This window comes from Teleopsis dalmanni, chromosome 1 (assembly GCF_002237135.1).
Source record: "Teleopsis dalmanni isolate 2A chromosome 1, ASM223713v2, whole genome shotgun sequence".
Lineage (NCBI taxonomy): Eukaryota > Metazoa > Arthropoda > Insecta > Diptera > Diopsidae > Teleopsis > Teleopsis dalmanni.
In genome coordinates, this window is record NC_051846.1 from 205,766,546 (window position 1) to 205,787,617 (window position 21,072).

General features: G+C 32.0%; 2 protein-coding genes across 2 annotated transcripts in view; one reads left to right on the top strand and one right to left on the bottom strand.

The window, feature by feature from the left end:
• LOC119671504 (mucin-5AC-like) overlaps positions 1-21,072 on the top strand; it is a 531,335-nt gene that overhangs the window by 51,355 nt on the left and 458,908 nt on the right. The gene's annotated exons all lie outside the window — the stretch shown is intronic.
• On the bottom strand, positions 18,209-20,338 carry LOC119671519 (acetyl-CoA acetyltransferase, mitochondrial). Its single transcript, XM_038082195.1, has 2 exons — positions 19,979-20,338; positions 18,209-19,861 (listed from the first exon to the last, which is right to left on the bottom strand). The coding sequence occupies exons 1-2, from the start codon at positions 20,189-20,191 to the stop codon at positions 18,842-18,844; spliced, it is 1,233 nt and encodes a 410-aa protein (XP_037938123.1). The 5' UTR covers positions 20,192-20,338; the 3' UTR covers positions 18,209-18,841.

The window sequence follows — 21,072 nt, forward strand, 5'->3', positions numbered from 1 at the left end:
AAAAATATAATACTAAAAAAATATTCAGCGTCTTTAACTATGCTTGTACAAGTCGGTTGGAGCAATGAAGTAATTAAAAAAAAAATTTACTAGTCCAAGCAGCTTCGCAAGCACCCAAAAGTTCCACTCACAACTAAGGAAACCTTCTTTTATTTACACTCTCTACTTTATGTGTGGCATTAAGAATATTCCACCTCTTTTTAGTCTAGAATTAATTGTTGTGTTGGAAAAGTAATTTTAAAAACTACGAATATTATGAAAAATATTAGTTTTTGTGCAGTGTTGTTGTAGAATATAATTATCTTCCATTTACTTATATAATAGCTAAATAAAACTACGTTGCAGTAACTAATATGATCAATGGTCATACTGCAAATTTGAAGTATGTCAGATTGCGATATTTACCTTATCAAAAATAGTGTTTTCATCATCCACTGTTTGTTTAATTTCCTCTTCATTCATCCAGTAAAATTGCACCGAAAAATTCATTTTTGTAGCAATGTACTCCAATAGCTTGCCCTCGAAACCAATCATGTACAGCACTTCATTGTCTCGATTACGCTTGACGGCGAAAAATGGCATATTCTCCCAAGTGGCGCACTTTAATGGACAGCCATGGAAGTTTGCAAGTTTATCTGGATAAAACTGCTGATGCTGCCAATGCAAATTGACAAATTTATTTTGTATTGTCGGTGCAAATCCTTGGCAATGGTAGTCATTATAAGGATAAGCGCTGAATAGTATAATTAAATTTTTTAGCGCATAAACGAGTATGTTTGCGTTGATAAGACTTCCACGTCCGTTCATTTGGAATATGTCATACAGGTCTTCGTAATAGTGTGACTTAAATGTATATAGTACTATAACAAAGTATCCATTAATATGCAGATGATATTGGTCAATTTCAGAGTAAAGATATCTGCCATTTTAAAAATTGTTTTATTAAATTTTTTCCTCACAAATATTAAATAAACGCATTATTTTTTCTTTTACCAACTTTACCTAAAGGATTGTATCGAATCCACTAGTAGTACACTGTAGTGCCGCTCATTATCCTTTATTAGTCCTGTACCCATACCAATTCTTGCACTGATTTCAATATTTTCGACGCTGGCCAAATTATTTGTAATTTCACCGAAAAAAGTTAAACGTTTTTTCTGCGTAGCCTGTGAGAACAAATTATAAACTCGCTGCTGTTGCACGCCTACAAAGGATATTTTAAGTATCTCATATATGGCCACTGAAATGTTATATGCAATTTCGGTATCAGCATTTATATTGATTCCGGTATTAATACCCTGCACTGAAGCCGTCGATACGCAAGTCAATATATAAAACAAATAACAGCTTTGCATTGTGCAAAACGACTGCAACGCACTTACTTCAGCTTAATCAACTGCAATGCATTTCCGGAATATTGCTCGGTTTAATGCAGCGACGACGTTTCCTTTCACAAAAACGGTCACCTTTAATCAAATATCTAATGACCAAATGGTGGCCAGCCGAGGCATTAATTTCATTACTAATTACAGCTACGATGTGTATTTAAAATACTTTGGGTCACGTAACTCTAATGCTATAATTTGACGTCACGTGATCCGCTGCACTGTGCAATTACAAACGCGCTGCTTAATCCATACTTTGCACCTTCCTGCAATTTTCAAAATGAATTTAGAAATGCTTAATTATGCAGTGTTAAAGTTCGCTGACATAATTTAGAATTAAATTTTATTTATTAATAGTTTGCACCAGTCCACCAGTCCACCAGTATAATTATAGCAAAACTATTACTTATAACATATTTAATAATTAAATAACTCTACTATATTATATAGAATATCCATTTAATAAAAGCAACTGCGGAGATATTTTATTTAAACTACAAAACTACGTCATTGAGCACACGAGACATCGATAACATCCATAAAGAATTAATTTAGTAAATCTATATAGAAACGATATGGTGTGAAATATAAATGAAAATGTGAAGCACTTAATAATTTGTAAAGTTGAATTCCTGATAACACCAATCCTCGCTAAATCCTACACAATTGTGTAAAAGCTGACATTTGGGATTAACACTACCCTATAATATTTCGGAGAATTTTAGACTAGATATTATGTATATTTTATTATTATCTATTTATTATGAAAATGTTGTTGATGTTGATCCTTTTCCAAGTTAGTGCATCTGGGCACTTTTACTCTTTGATAGCTGGGGGATTTCTGCAGGGTCCCAATCATCTCACTGACTAATTTGTGTATTCCTCATAAGCTTCGTGTTTATTAAATGACCGATCTAAGAGCTGCGTACCGCCCTGTGCGGTTAGTGATTACTCTGAGATTAGATAGTGCTAAGTAGGGTAGCCTGTCGGTTTTGGCATATAGCTTCAGGGATTAAAACTTTCCTATAATATTTTGGATAATTTGACATTGTGTATTGTGGATTTTTTTCTTTTAAATGTTATCGTATAAACTTGAAATTAAACTCCAATTAAATGACTTTGTGTACATGTCCACGGTTCTGCATCGATAATTCCATAGTTGTCGGATTCATCAATTAAATCCTATACAATATTGTAAAAGCTGGGATTACAACTTTCCTATAATATTTCGGATAATTTTATATTGAATATTGTGGTTATTTTTCTATTAAATGTATAAACTTGAAATTAAACTCCCCTTAGATAAGTCTAAGATCAATCAATTACAAGCTCAGAAATCGTCAAGAGAGTCAAAGCAACCAAAAACAATGGTTTTCCGAAAATAAGTAAGTACTATCCGAAATAATAAAATTAATTGATAGAAAGTATACATAATAAGCTCGCTTGAATAGCTACCATATTTAATAGCATTTAAAATAAAGAAGTGTGTCCAGATGAACTTTAAGCCTATCCCTTATTATGCTTGCATGGTTCATCAATAGTATGTGGTTTTCTAATCCGAGGTTTTCTTTTCGTTTTCATTGGAGCACTCTTTCACTGTTTTATATAGTATATTTCAAGCCCAAGTGAGCAATTGAATATAAAGGGATGTCAACTTGAAAAGAACAGTGGCAATCCTTGTATACTCAAATCAAAATATTTAAGTTATATTACCTTCAATACTGATTAATTAATTATTATTCTAATTGCAGCAATTAGTCTTTTAAATAGCACAATTACCAAAATAAAATAAATTCACAAAATCTCATTGCTAAGCAATTTATTTAAATTCTTTGAATCGTTACTTGGGTGCTCTATCAAACGGACAGTGGCGGTTTAGTTACAGAGTACTTACTCGCACAATGACTTCAGATTGAGGATATTGTAAAAAATATAACAGCAGGATGAGATATGTTTACATAATTAAGAAAATGTATAAAATTACAAAGGACCTTGTTAATGAAAGCAATTTTCATTTAAATTTTTATTATCGCAGTGCATGGATACGCAATCACATGTCATTAATTTGCTCCTCGTGTAATCATTGCGATTTATTGTAACCCAATTCTTGCTAAATTATTTATATCCCTTGCTTCGACGATATCCTACTGTTAGGAATTAAATTCAATTTTGTTGAATATATTGTGGAATATTTATATTTCACAATGGAGCAACGGGTCGTGTGATTGTTGTTAAAAAACATTAGTGAAAAGTGAAATTATATTTGGTATCTTGTCGACTCTCTGCAGGCGTTTTTGTAAGTTCAATGTTAATTGAGAGCACGTGATATAAATAAATCTATTGTGCTGCTCTTTGAGAAAGTTTTAAAAGGCTTTGCCTAATTTTTTCATTATTTGTAAATTGCTGAGCTCCATGTCAGTGCTGTTCACTAATTACAACTAATTACAACAATAATAAATTTTGTTACAATATTTTTTAATGAAAGTCCAAGCAAACCATATACGAATAATACGCGAGTAATATTAACACATTTATTGCTTTAAAAAGAGAAAAACGTAAAATATTACAAAAGTATCTTTTTATCTATCATCCCACAATATTTATTATAGCTTGACCTGAAGTATGTTATGTAGTGTACACGGATATAAGTTTAGTTGGCAAACCATCAATTAATCAAATCAATTAATCACCTTTAAAGTTGGTCCCATCAAGTATTATTTAATTATAGCGAAACAGAAATAAGTTCTTCATATATTTTTCGTACCCTGATTATAGTATGAACTTCAACTCTCTTCTAGAATCGCAATTAGCTTCCAACGCCCTTACCAACATGACACTTTTGTTTGGTAAACCAAAAGTATTATTGCTTTAAAAAGAGAAAAACGTAAAATATTACAGAAGTATCTTGTTATCTATCATCCCACAATATTTATTATAGCTTGCCATGAAGTATGTATTATGTATTGTACATGGATATAAGTTTAGTTGGCAAACCAACAATTAATCATCTTTAAATTTGATCCCATCAAGTATTAGTTAATTATGGCGGAACAGGAATAAATTTTCCATATATTTTTCGTAGCCTGATTATGGTATGAACTTCAACTCTCTGCAAGAATTTTCTTAAGAGATTCGCAATTAGTTTTCAACGCCCTTACCAACATGATAGTTTTGATTGGTAAACAGAAAGAAAGCATACCTAGACAAATCAGCTTGATCATATTCATTTTATTATATGTAGGCTTCCCAGTTTATAAATTCCGAATATGAATGTGTATGTATGAATGTATGTATATGCATATATACCATTTATATGTACGTATGTACAAAAGAAAAAACATCAATTTCTAATAGGCGATGCCATGTACGTTTTTCAAATTATAAATTATTAGATTCTTATTTTCAGAAGAACAAAGAGTACAAAGCCATGTATATGCGAAATTTTATTTTTATTTTCATCCCAACACCATGCCTCTTCTTACCATACATCCCTCCGGAACCACATTTAAGCATTATTTCAGAAAGTAGTGATTCAGCGATTGCTGCCATCTATTTCCGCAGTTCTAGCTCTCTCTACTGCTCTTTGTCTTTCTATGATTTTTTTTCTCAAATACACATACCAGATTCCAGTTTACTGTTGACATCAACATCAGATGGATAGTGTAATCAGGTGCGTCCTGTTTTATGGTTACCCTTGCCAAGGAGCTCCGATGGTTCTCATATGTCGAACAATCGAAGAACACATGTTCCAAGGTTTCTTTTGGGCGCTTGTTGTTTTCGTCGTGTTATTTATATGCGATGTCTGTGTGTGCATTTGTGTTAATAAAGCCTTTAATCTGGATTTTATCTATCGTAACTTTGAAAAACTTAAAAGCTAGCCTAGCTAGCCAGGTATCAAAGTTAAACTGTCATAGTGGAGTAATTGTTCAAGTAAAGCCTGAATTAGTTCAAGCTCTGGCATAGTTATATTAAAATGACAAAATAAATTTTTATTGATAAATGAATTTTTTGGTTTTTTGCATAATAAAACATTATCTTATAATGTGTTTAAAATTAGTTCCCCACATAATCGAAGAATTTTTTGAAGAGTACAAATTTCTTTGATAAACACTCGAAAACAAAAATCATTGCTGCGATGAACAAGAAGAGAGCAAGTAAATAAAAGGCTGCACTCAGATGACGAAGTTCAAGCGCTGCTCTCTCTCTTTGAATGATTGAATCTGTTTCATCTGTTGTGCTTGGAATGTAATTATAATTTACATATTCTCTTACAAGTTTATTTATGATGCCATGAGTATCCAAATCCATTAAAATTTTATCAAAAGTATCCACCAAATATGAATTGCGTACAAAGTATATGCAGAGTGGATCAAGTATCATACCATCTTTGATTATAAAAAAATTACCACGCTCTTCCGGATTTTTACTTAGATAATATGTCAACATTTCGGTACTAACTAAAGCAGCGTGTTTTTCTTTGGTATTCTTAATAAATGATATCGTTTCCCAAGGAGTTAGGCGTACCACGACAACCAAATTTAGATCATCATAATATTCTCTAAAACGCCTGGTGCATAAATCAGATAACACGAAGTATTTCTGTTTTTTCATTTCTTCTGCATTTGAAGGTAGTGGCTTAAGTGGTTGATTGTGCAAAAATTTAAAATAAGAACCTTCAAAGGAAATGCGATAAAAAAATATTGTTAGTAACCAAGTAATTATCATTAATTGTGTAAATCCTTGATTCACTGTTATGTGCTTTTGAAGTACTTTCCATATAAGACGTAAATTCACTAATAGCAACAAAAGCAACCAAGCCTCTAATTTAAATGGATAGAATAATATCTCTAGAGTTGTAAAGTGTTCACCAGGTTTAAGCATAACACGTACTCTTGACATGAAATAGGGTTTGGAACAGGAAAGTAGATGCATGCGATAATGACTGCAACTGGTACCGCCAAGAGCAAAATCCACACGACCTTCTGCCAGCTTCAAACATGAAAAGAAAGTTATATTTATACCAAATATTTTAAGAAAATATCTTTTAATAAAATAGAAATATTTTAATTTTTGTTGTGTGCTTTACCTCTGTGAATACCCCACTAGTTATTAAATCTGGTCTTACAAACCCAGGATGCTGATAATCATATATAAAAGTCTGGTAGCTGAAATTCAATTTAGTAGCAATTATTTGTAGCATTTTTCCCTCAATGCCTGATATGCGTTTATGTCCGACTTGACTGGGATGCAAAGTAATGAAAGGCTTAATGGGTGCAATTGATATTTTTAGAGGGCAACCATTAAAATTCAAATCTTTTGCTGGATAAAAGTTGTTGAACATCAATGTTTTCTTAGTTCTAAAATTAATATTATCGCCGCCATAAATTCTGACAGGTTTCTTAGAGTAGCAAGCACCAGAAGAGTAGGGAAAGTAGGTAAACATTTCGATGCCAATTTTTTCACTATAAAGAAGTATATTCGCATTTACAATCATTTTGGCGAAAAATGTATCGAACATTTTTTCCATAAAATTACCGAGCTGTCCCAAATTGTCGACTGACCTCAATACAATCAAGTAAAATACCTCGGTACTTTCAACTGTAGTGATATTTTTATGTTTATCAAAGAGATGTCTGCAAATATATTATAATTAAACTATGGTATATAAGTATTTGTGCATATTAGCAGACTTTTATAACTTACTCAAAAGAGCTAACAGAGTCCACGAATAGTAAACGTATGCTTATATGATAGTAATTATCAATTCGCTCGACATCTCCTAGAATTATTGCATTGTCCAAATTATTTTTAATTAAACTATTAGCAAGAATTTGCAACTCTTTCTCCGATTTGTAGTTAACACCTTTACTCTGTACCAATATATTTCTTTGATCTTTAGTGGAATTAAGTACGATATAAGTCAAATGATTCACTATCAACCTATTGATATTATCCTCCTTTTTGATGGTAGTTAAATTCGTTTTGACTACAACAGTCCAAAAAACAATAATGAGTATAACATTTAGACAAGTTCCACTGCACATTGTACGTTGTTGACTTGGTTTTCGACAAACTTCAATCCAGTTTATATTGGAATGAAGAAAAGTGTCCTAGCAGGAAACGAATATCAGCATGACGTTGCATATAAAATTCTACTGAATAGTTATTCCCATGGCAGACTTGAAATTTGATTTGTATCTTAAGTGCACTTATTGCATTTTGAATGAATTTGATTGATTTTAATTTTGATTACATCTAAATTACTTAGAAATGTATACACCGAATTAGTATAAGGTTTAGGTTCATACTAAATCGCAATTTCTATTCGCTATTTAGTAACAAATTTGATAACCTATGGAGCGATTCTCTCTGAGAGTGTAAATAGTTTTTCCAAAAAACGTTTTTAAGTTAAATAAATATACTCCATCAAATTTCTAACTTAATGAAATCTATAATATTAAATTTATTTTAAAATTAATACGAATATTTCTATTAAACTCCTCATTTTAATAATTAAATTTTGGAATATTTTTTTTAAAAAAACCTCAAAAGTATGATATTTCATATAATATAACTGAAAATAATGAGCACATCAAAATTATTTGAAATATATATAAAATTCTTTTTCTTCTTATTTGGCGCTACAGACCAATTTGAACCTTGGCCTCCTTCACAACCTGCCTTCATCTGCTTCGATCTGATGCAGTTGTTTTCAAATTCAGAACTCTGAGCTCTCTGGCGTCCTCGTACAAGTTTTCTTCCATCTCAGCTTCCGTCTGCCTCTATGCCTTGTTGTCATCGGATTAGCATTAAATATATTAGCCAGATTTCTTTCAGGTTCCATTCTTACAACGTGAGCTGCCTGTTGCAATCTTTGTGCTTTGACAAATCTTACTATATTTTCATTTTTAAGCAGGTTATCAATTTCGTTGTTTGTTCGTCTTGGCGAGCTATCTTTCTTTTCAAAAGCTGCAACGCTTTTTCGTCCACCCTTGTCATTGTCCAGCACTCTGAGCCATAAGTTGCTATCGGACTTATTGTCGTTTTATATATTCGAAGTTTACTTTCATTAGATACTCATAGTAGTCTGGAGTTCATAAGGTCTATGTATTTATAGAAGCAACTATTTGCCGCTTGTTTTCTGACATCTATAGCCATTCTCATATAAAAATTTATGTAATTATATTATCAGATGGAGAACTTTAAAAGATAAAAATTTAATAGTACAAAAAAATCATTCATAGATAGCCTCACACTAGAAACATTTCAAAGCCTATTTTAACTTTTAAATAAAATTAGTTATTGCCATCAAAAAAGAGCAAGATTTGGGACACTTTACATAGCTAACTATCTGGTTTAATAGTCTTTATTTTATTTTTGACTGGGTGATAAATTTTCATTTTTTTATTTTTTATTATATTTCATAATAATCATAATAAGACATCGTAAGTGGAATTGGTGTGTAAATAATTTGAGTTCGTGTAATTAAGAAAACTACAATATTTGCTATTCATTTTAAAAGCAATTAATTATAAGTCTGTCAAATTACCACAAAGGGTTTGTGGTTCTAAACTACTTTTTAATAATTCTTATCTTTTTATTTGACTTTCTGTACTAGTTTTTTCAGAACTTCGTATCAAGCACGCTTCAAATTTGATTACTTTTTCGAAGTCAACAAACCAGCAATTTAAAGTTACTTGAATCAAATGCAGATATATTCTCTATACTACGGAAAACATCTCCACTAATGATTAATTATAATAATCGATTCAGAGTACAAAACAATAAAATCAATTGCTTTGTGTTACGGCACATATATTAATCCCCGTTATCAAAACCCTCACTCAGGTGTTATGAATATTATACTTGCGGCTTCCACAATGAAGTAATGGAGAATGTATTTCGACTATGGGACATTGTAAGTAAAACTTAACTAAAATTGTTGGTGGAATATTTGACGGGTCATCATGGCCTACATTAACAACTTCACAAGATAGATCTCTCTGAAAAAAACAGAATGACGTGTCTGGTTGTAGGCAGATGAAGACTGTACTCCAATTTTCTGTGATTGTTTAGTCTTGTTTCGAGACAGGAAAAGATTGCTGGTACGGGAGTTCCGAAATATGAAAAATTGTCATCCAAAGTTAGTATGTCTCCATCAACTGACATTTTAGCTTTCATCCGAAAGACGAAATGTTTTTTTTGCAGTAAGACACAGATCGCAGTATTTCGCTCTTTGGGAACCAAAAATCTATATTTTTAAGCAAAAGATATACGGTGTAAATGTTTATAGCTATCCTACCCAAAGATTTTTTTCCCATATTTTTTTTTGAAATAATCTCGACTGATGTTTTATTCCTCCATTTAAATATGATTTAGTTACTATCATACTAAACAATAGACATTGTCACACTTTTTCAGTACCGATACAAAAGAGGTTTCTAAATTAGCGATTGAATAGTGGATTGATGAGAAGGTTTCACAACATCACATTTATTTACCGTTTCAAATACTAGGCAGATTAGGGGTAGATTATGGCTACAAGATATTCTCGTGTAAGTGAAAAAAGATCTACATGAAGTCAAGCAAACCTAGCGGAACGGAGGCATAGAGAGCGGAATTAGGAAATTGCTTGGAGTTTTCATGACGTCAATATTTGTATTGCCACTTCCAAACACTTTTTTTTTTAAATTTCATTACACTCCTCTTTAATATTTCCTAATACGATTTTAAAGAACCTATTGTTGAATATTTGGCACCATATTTAGCACATATGTTATTATTTTTTATATCAGTTACATTGTCAAACACTAAATATAGATTTCAATTTATTAATAAACATTTCTGCCTTGATTAGACTAAACAGTCAATAAACTGAACAAACAAATATATTTATTTTTATTGCAGTACTCACAAATCGCTTAATTGTAACCGAAAAACTAATGAACTTTCTTTGGAAAATTAATAAAAAAAGTTTTAAATACAATTTTCTGCCACTAGTATTCAGTTATAAAGTGCAATCCAATTAGAACTGATGTAAAATGAACTTGACGGCATTACTGAATTTTGAGTCCTCGAAATATATTGGTGCTCAAACTCAGAATATCGAAATAAATACATTTGTGGCCAGTTCCTTACGATATGTAATAGAGCATTTCTTTATGCAAGTGGCACCGTCCTTCATGATTGTTATATCCTGCAGGCGTTCAAGTCCACTCAACTTTTACAAGAGCATAATGGAATTATTGTATAATAGCGTGGATAATATGATTATACAACTAGTACAATTTAATTATTCCAACCCCCAAAGGATTATGGGCAATAGAGTATACAATTTGTTGTTGGTAGACTCGTATGAAGCCTTTTTGTAAGTTTATATGTTTGATGCATATATATTTTTATTTATTTGATATCAATTGTAACTTTCAGAGATCTTGATGTAATATCCTACACGAAAAAGTACGATAGGAACGAGTATTACTACATCTTCTTACAACAACGTGATGTTCGTATACCCCAAGATATGCAGGCAATATTTGAATATTGTTGGAAAAATCAAATCATTAATTGCAATGTTCAAACCCAAAATGCAAAGGGTGAAGTGCATATGTTCACTTTTTTTCCTTACACTCCAAGTCACTGTGAAAAAATAATACCTCAACAGATCAATCAATTCGTGGGCACACGTTGGATGCATAAAAATTTTTATCCCAGAAAATTAAAAAACTTTTTCAAATGTCCGCTAAAAATAGCAGCTCGTAACAGGATACCATTTTTTGCAGCGAAGTTAGAAACGAGTAGAAAAAGACTTCGACAGAAATATGAGCTTAAAGGCTTAGAAGGAAGACTTTTGGAATTACTACGCAGGAAACTAAATTTCTCTCTTAATATTACTTTTATGGATATGGATCTTGAATTTGGGAATAAGAGTTACAGTTTATTGGATATGGTTAGTATGGCGAAATGATAAATTTTGATATAGAAACTAAGGTGTCACATATTCCATCCATTAGAAAACAAAAATTACTTGACTTTCTGACTAAGTTTTTTTTATTAAATGTTGTATAAATGTTAATGCCAAATATGTCTTGCATAAATTTTACTTAGAAATTTTTAAAATTTATTATAAACTTGCAGATATTGGCGCGTAAAGTTCATATGGGAATTGGTTATCTGAGGCAACGAGTCAAATACCGAAACAAATTAACTACAACGCTTTCTCATTATCAAAATACAGTAGTAGCTTCAATTCACCTGAATGCACACAACTTAACTACATTTCAAATACTAACCTTTCCATTCCAAGTCCAATCGTGGCTATTTATTTTCCTGATAATCGCCTGCATATGCGTAATCGCTGATATCGTCACCAGACACCAATATAAGGCAAAAGTCGCGCATCGATCAGCTCTGCTTATCAATATCATAAGCACAACTTTCGGTGTTAGTTCAGTAAGAACACCTAAACGTTTACATAACCGTCTCCTATACATTGCATATGTTTGGACCACATTTCTTCTACGCTCCATATACTCTGCTTTATTGTATCACCTCTTTCGCAATCATGTGCATCAGAAGTTGCCGCAAACATTACTGGAACTACTACATCAAAAGTACACCGCAGTTATGAATCGGGTTAATGCTAAGGATATATCAGAAATACCGTATTTTCGACAGTTTTCGTCAATGGCAACTATTGTGCTCAATGTAACCAAAGAGTATGAAACAATATCTTATTTGGAGCAAAATACAGATAAAAATATGGTAGTTGTTACTTCAAACAATATGTTATTTTTTTATGTTAATGTATATCAGAGATCGGGTATGTTTTATATTGTTCCTGAGAATGTTATGAATCAACAATTGACTTTATATTTGCCAAAGCATTCCTTTCTTGTGGAACAATTGAACGAAGTCTTGGTATACATCCAAGAAATAGGCCTTACCACCTACTGGTCACATTACAGTGAAAACATGAAGTATTTTTTAAGTAATCATTTACTTGCCGACAGAGTCATTAATCAGAGTGATCTATGGGCTTTATATTTTTTAATTGGCATCTTCTACATATTAGCATTTCTGATATTTATATTTGAATTGTTATCGAAAAGACTTACAAGATTACAAAAATTTGTAAAATATATTCATAATAAATATGTTTCTAAATAGTTAAATCATTTATTTGGAAATCATTCGTATTGGATCTGCTTTTCCCCATTATTCTTTATTTCGACAGTGCCTTAAAACTGTATGCTTTTAAATATAACAGTACAGTAAAATACCCCTGAAATTTTGAGCTAGTTAATAGTCTGATCAAATTTATTGAGATACTACTGAAAAAAGAAGTAATTTCCTCCAATATAGAAAGTGTTCATACCCTAGGGTGGTTCACTGTTAAATGCAACAAGATGGTATTCACTCTTCTCTTTCGTCTTCTTATTCTGAGGAACACACTGATCAAACGAGCAATCTGTATGAAGCAATATAACTTCTGTGGATAACATTGTTATTGCTGTTTCATGATCATTTTCGCAGATATGTCGAGTATTCTAAACTCTTCACTCATAATTGCTGCAAAATGGAGCGGTGAATTCGGTTTTGAGATTAACCAAACAAAAAGAGGGCTATGTTCTCTATTACAAGGTATAAATATCAACCTTATTCTTACATAGAAGTAATGACATCCATCTTCATTTGAGCATGAATATCAAATACCTAGATTTCATGGTTAGCTCTTAACTTATTGCTCAATAGGAGTAGTTGACTCCACTCACATTGTCCTCTGACTCAACAGAGCCAGGTATCCTTATGCATGGGACTATTTTTGGATGGCAAGTATCTGAAAAGACTAGCTTTGTAAAGTTACTCAACAAATTATAAGAGTAGCTACACTGCAAATACAATAATTAAAACTTTATGAAAGCTCTATAGAGGCTACCTCATTGATTGATACCCACCTACACCATACTGCAAAGTTTGTATTGAAGCTCATAGTTTCTGTTATAAATATCGTAAAATTCTTGGAGCGCAACGCTCTGGTAGGTTTTACAACTGCATCTCCTGTAGTTCGAAAATGCTGAACTATTTTCCACGAGTTAACTTCGACACATTTGGGGTCCTGTACACAGATACATCTCGGGTAACTGTAAAGTATATAAACTAGCTAACGCAAGCACGCTATTCTGCAACAATAATTTATCGAATATTGATATTGGCTAAATTGACAATGAAACGAAAAAATATGGGGTTAGCAATGAAAGCATGGATGGATGAATATTCTAGTCAAATCCCTAGACTCACTGTATCCAAATTGGACAAAATTTAAACCAGACAGCTGCTTCACATTTAGCGGATCCTCAGTACTATGGAATCAATTTTAGGAGGAAGATTTAAATCTTTGAATTCCTTTATGGCCAAGTATATAGACTATTAGATTTATTTCCTTCTGAATAAATGGAAGAGTCGCACGTTTTCAAAAGCCCTTATCTTAGTTAAAATTGGGCTAGTTTATACAGACAAACTTAAGTCATTAACTAACATATTGTGATATCATTTACAGTAAGACTTCTGTCACTTCTTCGGTTTTTAAAGGATTTTGATTATTTAATAGCTTTCACTAAATTATCTATTGGGATGATGAGAAAAATTGATAGGCTCTGCATCAAACGATTGTAGTATTTCAAAATTATGTAACCATGAAGAGCAGGGCAGAGATATAGCAGTTATCCATAGCAGGGATAGCCCCCTTTTGTTCTTCTGCTTCGTTATTATAGCTTCGACTAAAGTCTGAAACTTTCATATTTAGCCTCTTGATAATTATTCCTATTAAGCGATGTCCCGTTCTATATGAAGTTTGAGCATTTTTTATTTATTATAAAATACTCAGAAAAAGATTGTGACTGCATTCAGCTAATAAATCATTAGCACACGCTTTCCACACATGTACATTTTCTAGTTCTACAACTTTTTATACTTACGACAAAAGTATATATTTTACATAAACTTGAAGTATATCGTTTTTATTATTTCCAAAGTAAATAAGTGACTTCACCTTTTTAATGGATTTTCTTTACAAGATAAATAAAAAAAGTTTCAAATACAATTTTGTAATGAAGTTTCTTGAGACTTATGATAAGGACCCAAAATCAATTTGCCTAATTTAATGCCATTAGTATTTAGTTACAAAGTGCAATCCAATTAGAACTGATGTAAAATGAACTTGACGGCATTACTGAATTTTGAGTCCTCGAAATATATTGGTGCTCAAACTCAGAATATCGAAATAAATACATTTGTGGCCAGTTCCTTACGATATGTAATAGAGCATTTCTTTATGCAAGTGGCACCGTCCTTCATGATTGTTATATCCTGCAGGCGTTCAAGTCCACTCAACTTCTACAAGAGCATCATGGAATTATTGTATAATAGCGTGGATAATATGATTATACAACTAGTACAATTTGATTATTCCAACCCTCAAAGAATTATAGGCAATAGAATATACAATTTGTTGCTGGTAGACTCGTATGAAGCCTTTTTGTAAGTTTTCACGATCGAAACTTGAGCATGATAATATTTTTAATATTTACTTCATTTCAGAGACCTTGATGTTATATCCTACACGAAAAAGTACGATAGGAATGAGTATTACTACATCTTCTTACAACAACGCGACATTCTTATATTTCAGGATATGCAAGCGATATTTGAATATTGTTGGAAAAATCAAATCATTAATTGCAATGTTCAAACCCAAAATGCAAACGGTGATCTACATATGTACACTTATTTTCCTTATACTCCAAATCACTGTGGAAAAATAATACCTCAACAGATCAATCAATTCGTGGGCACAAGTTGGATACATAAAACTCTTTATCCCAAGAAATTGGAAAATTTCTTCAAATGCCCTCTTAATATAGCAGTCCGCAATAGGCTACCGTTTTTTTCAGCTAAGTTGGAAACGAATAGAACAAGAAACCGGCAAAAATATATGCTTAGAGGGCCGGAAGGAAGACTTTTGGAATTACTACGCAAAAAATTAAATTTTTCTCTGAACTTAACATTTTCTGATATGGATCTTGAATTTGGGAATAAGTGTTGCAGTATTTTGGACATGGTTAGTATAGGACTAGCCAATCTTGTGTTAAACGATTGGAGCACAGCAAAAAGAAAAAATATCTTGTCGCATATGTCTTTATAATATGCAACAAACTGAGTTTTGAAAACAATTTTTTTATTCAAAAGGATCTCTAGGCGTTAGGCACAAAAGTATATTTGTCACACTTTTCCTTAAATCTATTATTATTATATATTTTCTTCTTATATTTTAAAAAAGATGCATATGTATATATATATTCTAATATTCACTTCAAATATTTTCTTCTTATGAATATTATAATTTTCATTACAGGTAATTATGCGCGAAGTCCACATGGGCATTGGTTATCTAAAGCAACGAGCCAGGTATGGAAAGAATTTGACTACAACTCTATCGCATTATCAGAACACAATTGTGGCTACCGTTTATCTTAATGCACACAATTTAACCACATTTCAAATTCTTACCTTTCCGTTCCAATTCCTTTCTTGGTTATTTATATTAGTAATTATTATTGGCACTTGTGTTGTTGCTGATTTTATTGCCCAATGGCAATGGAGGACGAAAGTTAAGTACAAATCAAGTCTCTTCACTAATATCATTAGCACCACTTTCGGTGTTAGTTCAGTAAGAACACCTAAACGTTTACATAACCGTCTCCTGTACATTGCTTATGTTTGGACCACATTTCTTCTACGCTCCATATACTCTGCTTTATTGTATCATCTCTATCGCAGTCATGTGCATCAGAAGTTGCCGAAAACATTGCTAGAACTCCTATATCAAAAGTACACCGCAGTTATGCATCGTGTTAATGCTAAGGATATATCAGAAATACCATACTTCCAAGAATTTTCTTTTATGACAACCGTTGTACAAAATATCACGAAAGAACCGGAAACTATGCAATATCTTGAGAAATTTATTGATGGTAATAAGGTTGCTTTTATTTCAAGAGATGTATTATTTTTTTACGTTAATGCTTACAAGAGATCGGGTATGTTTCACATTGTCCCTGAGGATGTTGTGAATCAACAATTGACATTTTATTTACCCAAGCATTCTTTTCTTATTGAACAACTAAATGACGTCTTGGTATACGTGCAAGAAATAGGTTTCATGTCCTACTATTCTCGTTACAGTTCTAGCATCAGATATTTTAAAAGTAATCATTTAAACGATAATAGAGTCATCGATCAAAGTGATTTATGGGGTTTATATTTCGTAATTGGATTTGTTTACTTCTGCGCTGTGTTGCTATTTATTCTGGAACTATTTTCTAGTAGATGTGTAAAATTGCGACAAATTTTAATAACTATTAGATTATATAAATAAATGAAATTAAAACAACATGCTACGCATACGAAAGAAAATATTTAAAAAATGTTTTTTTGTTAATCTATATGCAAACCACCCAAAGGATACTCTAACCGGCAATCCAAATGATCCAGTTTGACCCATTGTGCTACCGTGTAAAATTCAGATATTTAAAAACTACAATACCTTGAATCTTTTTTAAAGTCTAAAACAATGGACTTTGACAGAGCATATATGAGCCACTTTCTATCTTCCTATCTTTCCAATAAGTCTAACAGCATGGCCGTGATTTGTAATCTTAAAAACTTAACCATTTTGTTTGAATATAAAATTCAAGTGGCAATATGTCGAATCAGATAGTTTGTATTAAACGAAGAGTACAGTGATACATTCAATAATTTATAGAGGTCTTTGGTGATAGTACTATGTCCCAATCTTAAGTTTATCAATTGTACAATTAAACCGGTTTCAGAAAGTATGATGAAACACTCAAAATGACGCCGTATTTGGGCGCCCTAACACTTCAATCAGTGAAACGTGAAAAAAAAACTGAACTACTGCTTATAAAAGAATTACTAATAGAGAGGTTTCTGTAGAAAAAGATATATCATTCTTCTCATAATCTCATGCAAAGTGATTTTCATGACTATAGTTTTACACGTTTGGTACGAAATTTTATTCCGAAAATATGTTGTTTATCTAACATTACGTTGTCCGTTTAAGCACGAATATCAAATACCTTGATCTAATACTTTACCCTTATCTTAGCTTTAAAACTAAAAGGGTCTGTAAAACAACTTGTAGTATTCACTATTCTAGAAGATCTGTGAATCACAACTGCGATCTTTTACCACGGATCATACTTTGATTTTATCTGACAATGGACTATCTTGTCCCTTTAGCCAAACTGCAATCAAATGTTTAATAATCGTTTCAAATTCATTTCAAAAAAGGTAAGAACTCTTATCAATAAACTGAGTCCACTTGTTGTACCCCTATGAGTACATGGACACATGTACTCAACTGTAGGACTAGCGAGATTGCCAAACCATAACCAAAAAGAACTGACAAAGTTGCTCCTTACTTTTGGACATTTATGCGCTAACCAATTTGGTATTTATACCTATTTTGGTAGTAGCAAAGCGAGGTTTGTTGTCGTTGTTGTACATCTAAGAGACTTACTGCTTTTGTCCAGGTTAAGAGTGGCAAACGATATTTCGTCTTTTGGACAGACAAAAAACTTCGGTACTTAGACATGACCGCCTGGAACCAATGAGACCTACAGCTAACTTTCATTCCTGAAAGCAACATACTTGTATATGGAATTATCTTAAGCTCTTTGAAGGTGTCGTTAATTATGCTAATGATCTTTTTCGATACCCTATAATGAAACAAAAACAAATAATCAATTTATTAATTATATATTTATTCAAAATAAGTTTACAATCTCAAAAAACAATATTTAAAGTTAGCGTTTCTGTAGCAAATACATTCAAGTCACTTTTATTTGAGATAAATGCAATTTTTAGGATGGACTACAGCTCTTTGGGACACAGAAATATGGTATAACAAATATAGCTTAGTCTTATGTTAATAAACAAGTAAAATGAGAACAAAAGATACATAATATTGATAATAATAATAATTAAAAACTTTAGTTGATTTTAAAGTAATTCGTATATTATTTTTTATATTATTATTAATCTTCGCAATAGAAATTTTCCAATTTATATGCTATATGCAGTATCTAGTTTATACAGATTATTTATTGCTAACTACGGAAAGCTAAGGTATATTTGCTGATGGGCCACTGCAGCCAAGCAACAGACTATTTATATACATATACTTGAATGTGTCCAATACATAGAAACACCAACTACAATTTTATACAATTGTTTTACAAATTGGCAAATAATTATTTTAAAACTAAACGCAGATATATTTTAAACTAATATCATAAGAATTAATAAATGCATAACTGGTTTGAAAAAGGCACAAAACTTCGCTTTCTGCGAAACAAGCAAATAAAATGTTAACTTTACAATTTTTGTATTAAAATCGATGAAGCACCACCACCTCCATTGCATATGGAAGCGCAACCAAATTCACCGGATTTCAAAGCATGTGATAAATGTGTCACTAGACGTGCACCAGACATGCCAATTGGGTGCCCGATTGAAACAGCACCGCCATGAACGTTCACTTTAGTCGGATCCACATCTAATTTTTTGATATTAGCACAGACAACCAACGAAAAGGCTTCATTGATTTCCCACATAGCTACATCTTGTTTGTGTACTCCAGCACGTTCTAAAAGTTTTGGAACAGCTAAGGCTGGAGCTATGGGAAAGTCAATTGGATCTGTTTCAGCATCTTGGAAAGCAACAATCCGTGCCAAAGGCTTAAGTTTAAAACGTTCAGCAGCTTCATTAGTCATCAGTACAACAGCTGAGCCGCCATCGTTAAGAGTGGATGCGTTTCCAGCTGTTACAGTACCATTTTCTTTTTGGAAAACTGTTGCTAGCTGGCCGAACTTATCAAAATTAACGCGTTTGTATTCTTCATCTTCAGATATTAAGACTTCTGGTTTGCGTTTTTGTTGTATTTTGACTGGTGCAATCTCAGCATCAAATACTTTATCAGCCCAAGCCTTAGCAGAACGTTTATAAGACTGAATAGCAAAGTCATCTTGTTCCTGACGTGTAATGCCCATTTTTTTAGCTGTATTCTCAGCACAATTTCCCATGTGGAATTTATTGTAAACATCAGTGAGACCATCGAATACTATTCCATCGATTAATTGAACACTACCGTATGGTGTTGCACCACGTTTCAAATAATATGGTACATTGGACATAGACTCCATACCACCAGCTACAATAACATCAGATTGTCCGAGCATTAACGACTGTGCACTCAACATAACCGCTTTCATGCCAGATGAGCAGACCTTATTCACTGTAGTGCAGCATACATTTTTGGGTAAGCCAGCAAATATAGCTGCTTGACGTGCTGGTGCCTGACCTAAACCAGCGGAAACTACATTTCCCATATAAACCTAAAGAAAAATAGTTAATAGTTATATACATATGTACTTATTTACGTAACCATATTGTTTTGATAAAAAAAAAATTATTAAAGAGATTTTAATTCTCATTTAATTTAAATTATTTACCTCCTCCACATCTTCCTTTGTTATGCCTGCACGTTGTACGGCTGCTTCAATTGCCACAGCGCCTAATTGCGTTGCAGATAAAGGTGCTAATTGACTCTGGAAACTACCTATCGGGGTACGTGCTGCCGATACAATGACCACATCGTGCAGTTTAGAACTGTAGAGCCGTGCTTGATTACAGAGTGCACGCGATGCCTTTAGAAAACTTGCCATTTCAATTTCAGTCTTCTTAAATGTGGTCCAAGTAGTGGTTCAACAAGTGGTGAATATTCACTGACGATCGTGCGATTACCCGAAATGTCAACGGAGGTTGCGTAATTGTTCTTCACCTGACATTCGCCCATTTCGTTCTTTTCATCAGCTGTTCTTAACAATAAATACATACATATATATTAGCAACAAATTTCATTTTAAAAACAACGATAAGCACTTCTTATAAAATATTTATTATTTATTTTAAAAAAGATAGCTTCATTGTTTTCATCTTCTAGAGTTGCCACTCCTGCTAAGTGAATAAACATAATAATAATAATATTAATTACTAACTGTATTTAATTATTTAATTTATCACTTAAAAAACAATTTAAAATTTCATTTATTACATATTAATATATACTATATATGCAATCATTAATATTGTATTTATAAAGACAAATATAGCAAATTATATAGATTATAGATTCTATAATCAATAGATAAAAATGTTCTTAATTTGGATTTATATTGACTGCTGAATAATTTAGCATATCATTTATAAAAGTTCCAGTAAAAGTATAAATAATAATATTAATAGTTGGCCAAAAACAGCTTAACAAAAGTAAATCTCTAAAGATTAATATTATTAATTTAGCATTTAATATCTGATAATTTTCTCAACTTTGAATTATGAATACCGATATTTTTTTTTAGCGTTGCATATTAAGTTAAAAGTCGAAGTTTGAAAAATAAATTTCGTACTTAGTTCCAATATACTAATCTTGTGTTAAGAATGAGCGGCCTTTGATTCAAGATATGTATGAAGACAGTTTACTTCTTCAATGCGTACAATGTTCACAAAAACATTTTAACTGATATGTTTGCTGTGAAACACACAA

What these genes read in the sequence shown, in the direction of transcription:
- LOC119671519 (XM_038082195.1), bottom strand. Translation starts at nt 20,191, where the DNA reads ATGGCAAGTTTTCTAAAGGCATCGCGTGCACTCTGTAATCAAGCACGG. An exon ending in CAAAGGAAGATGTGGAGGAG is followed by an intron (nt 19,862 to 19,978) that starts GTAAATAATTTA and finishes ATTTTTCTTTAG; the next exon opens with GTTTATATGGGAAATGTAGT.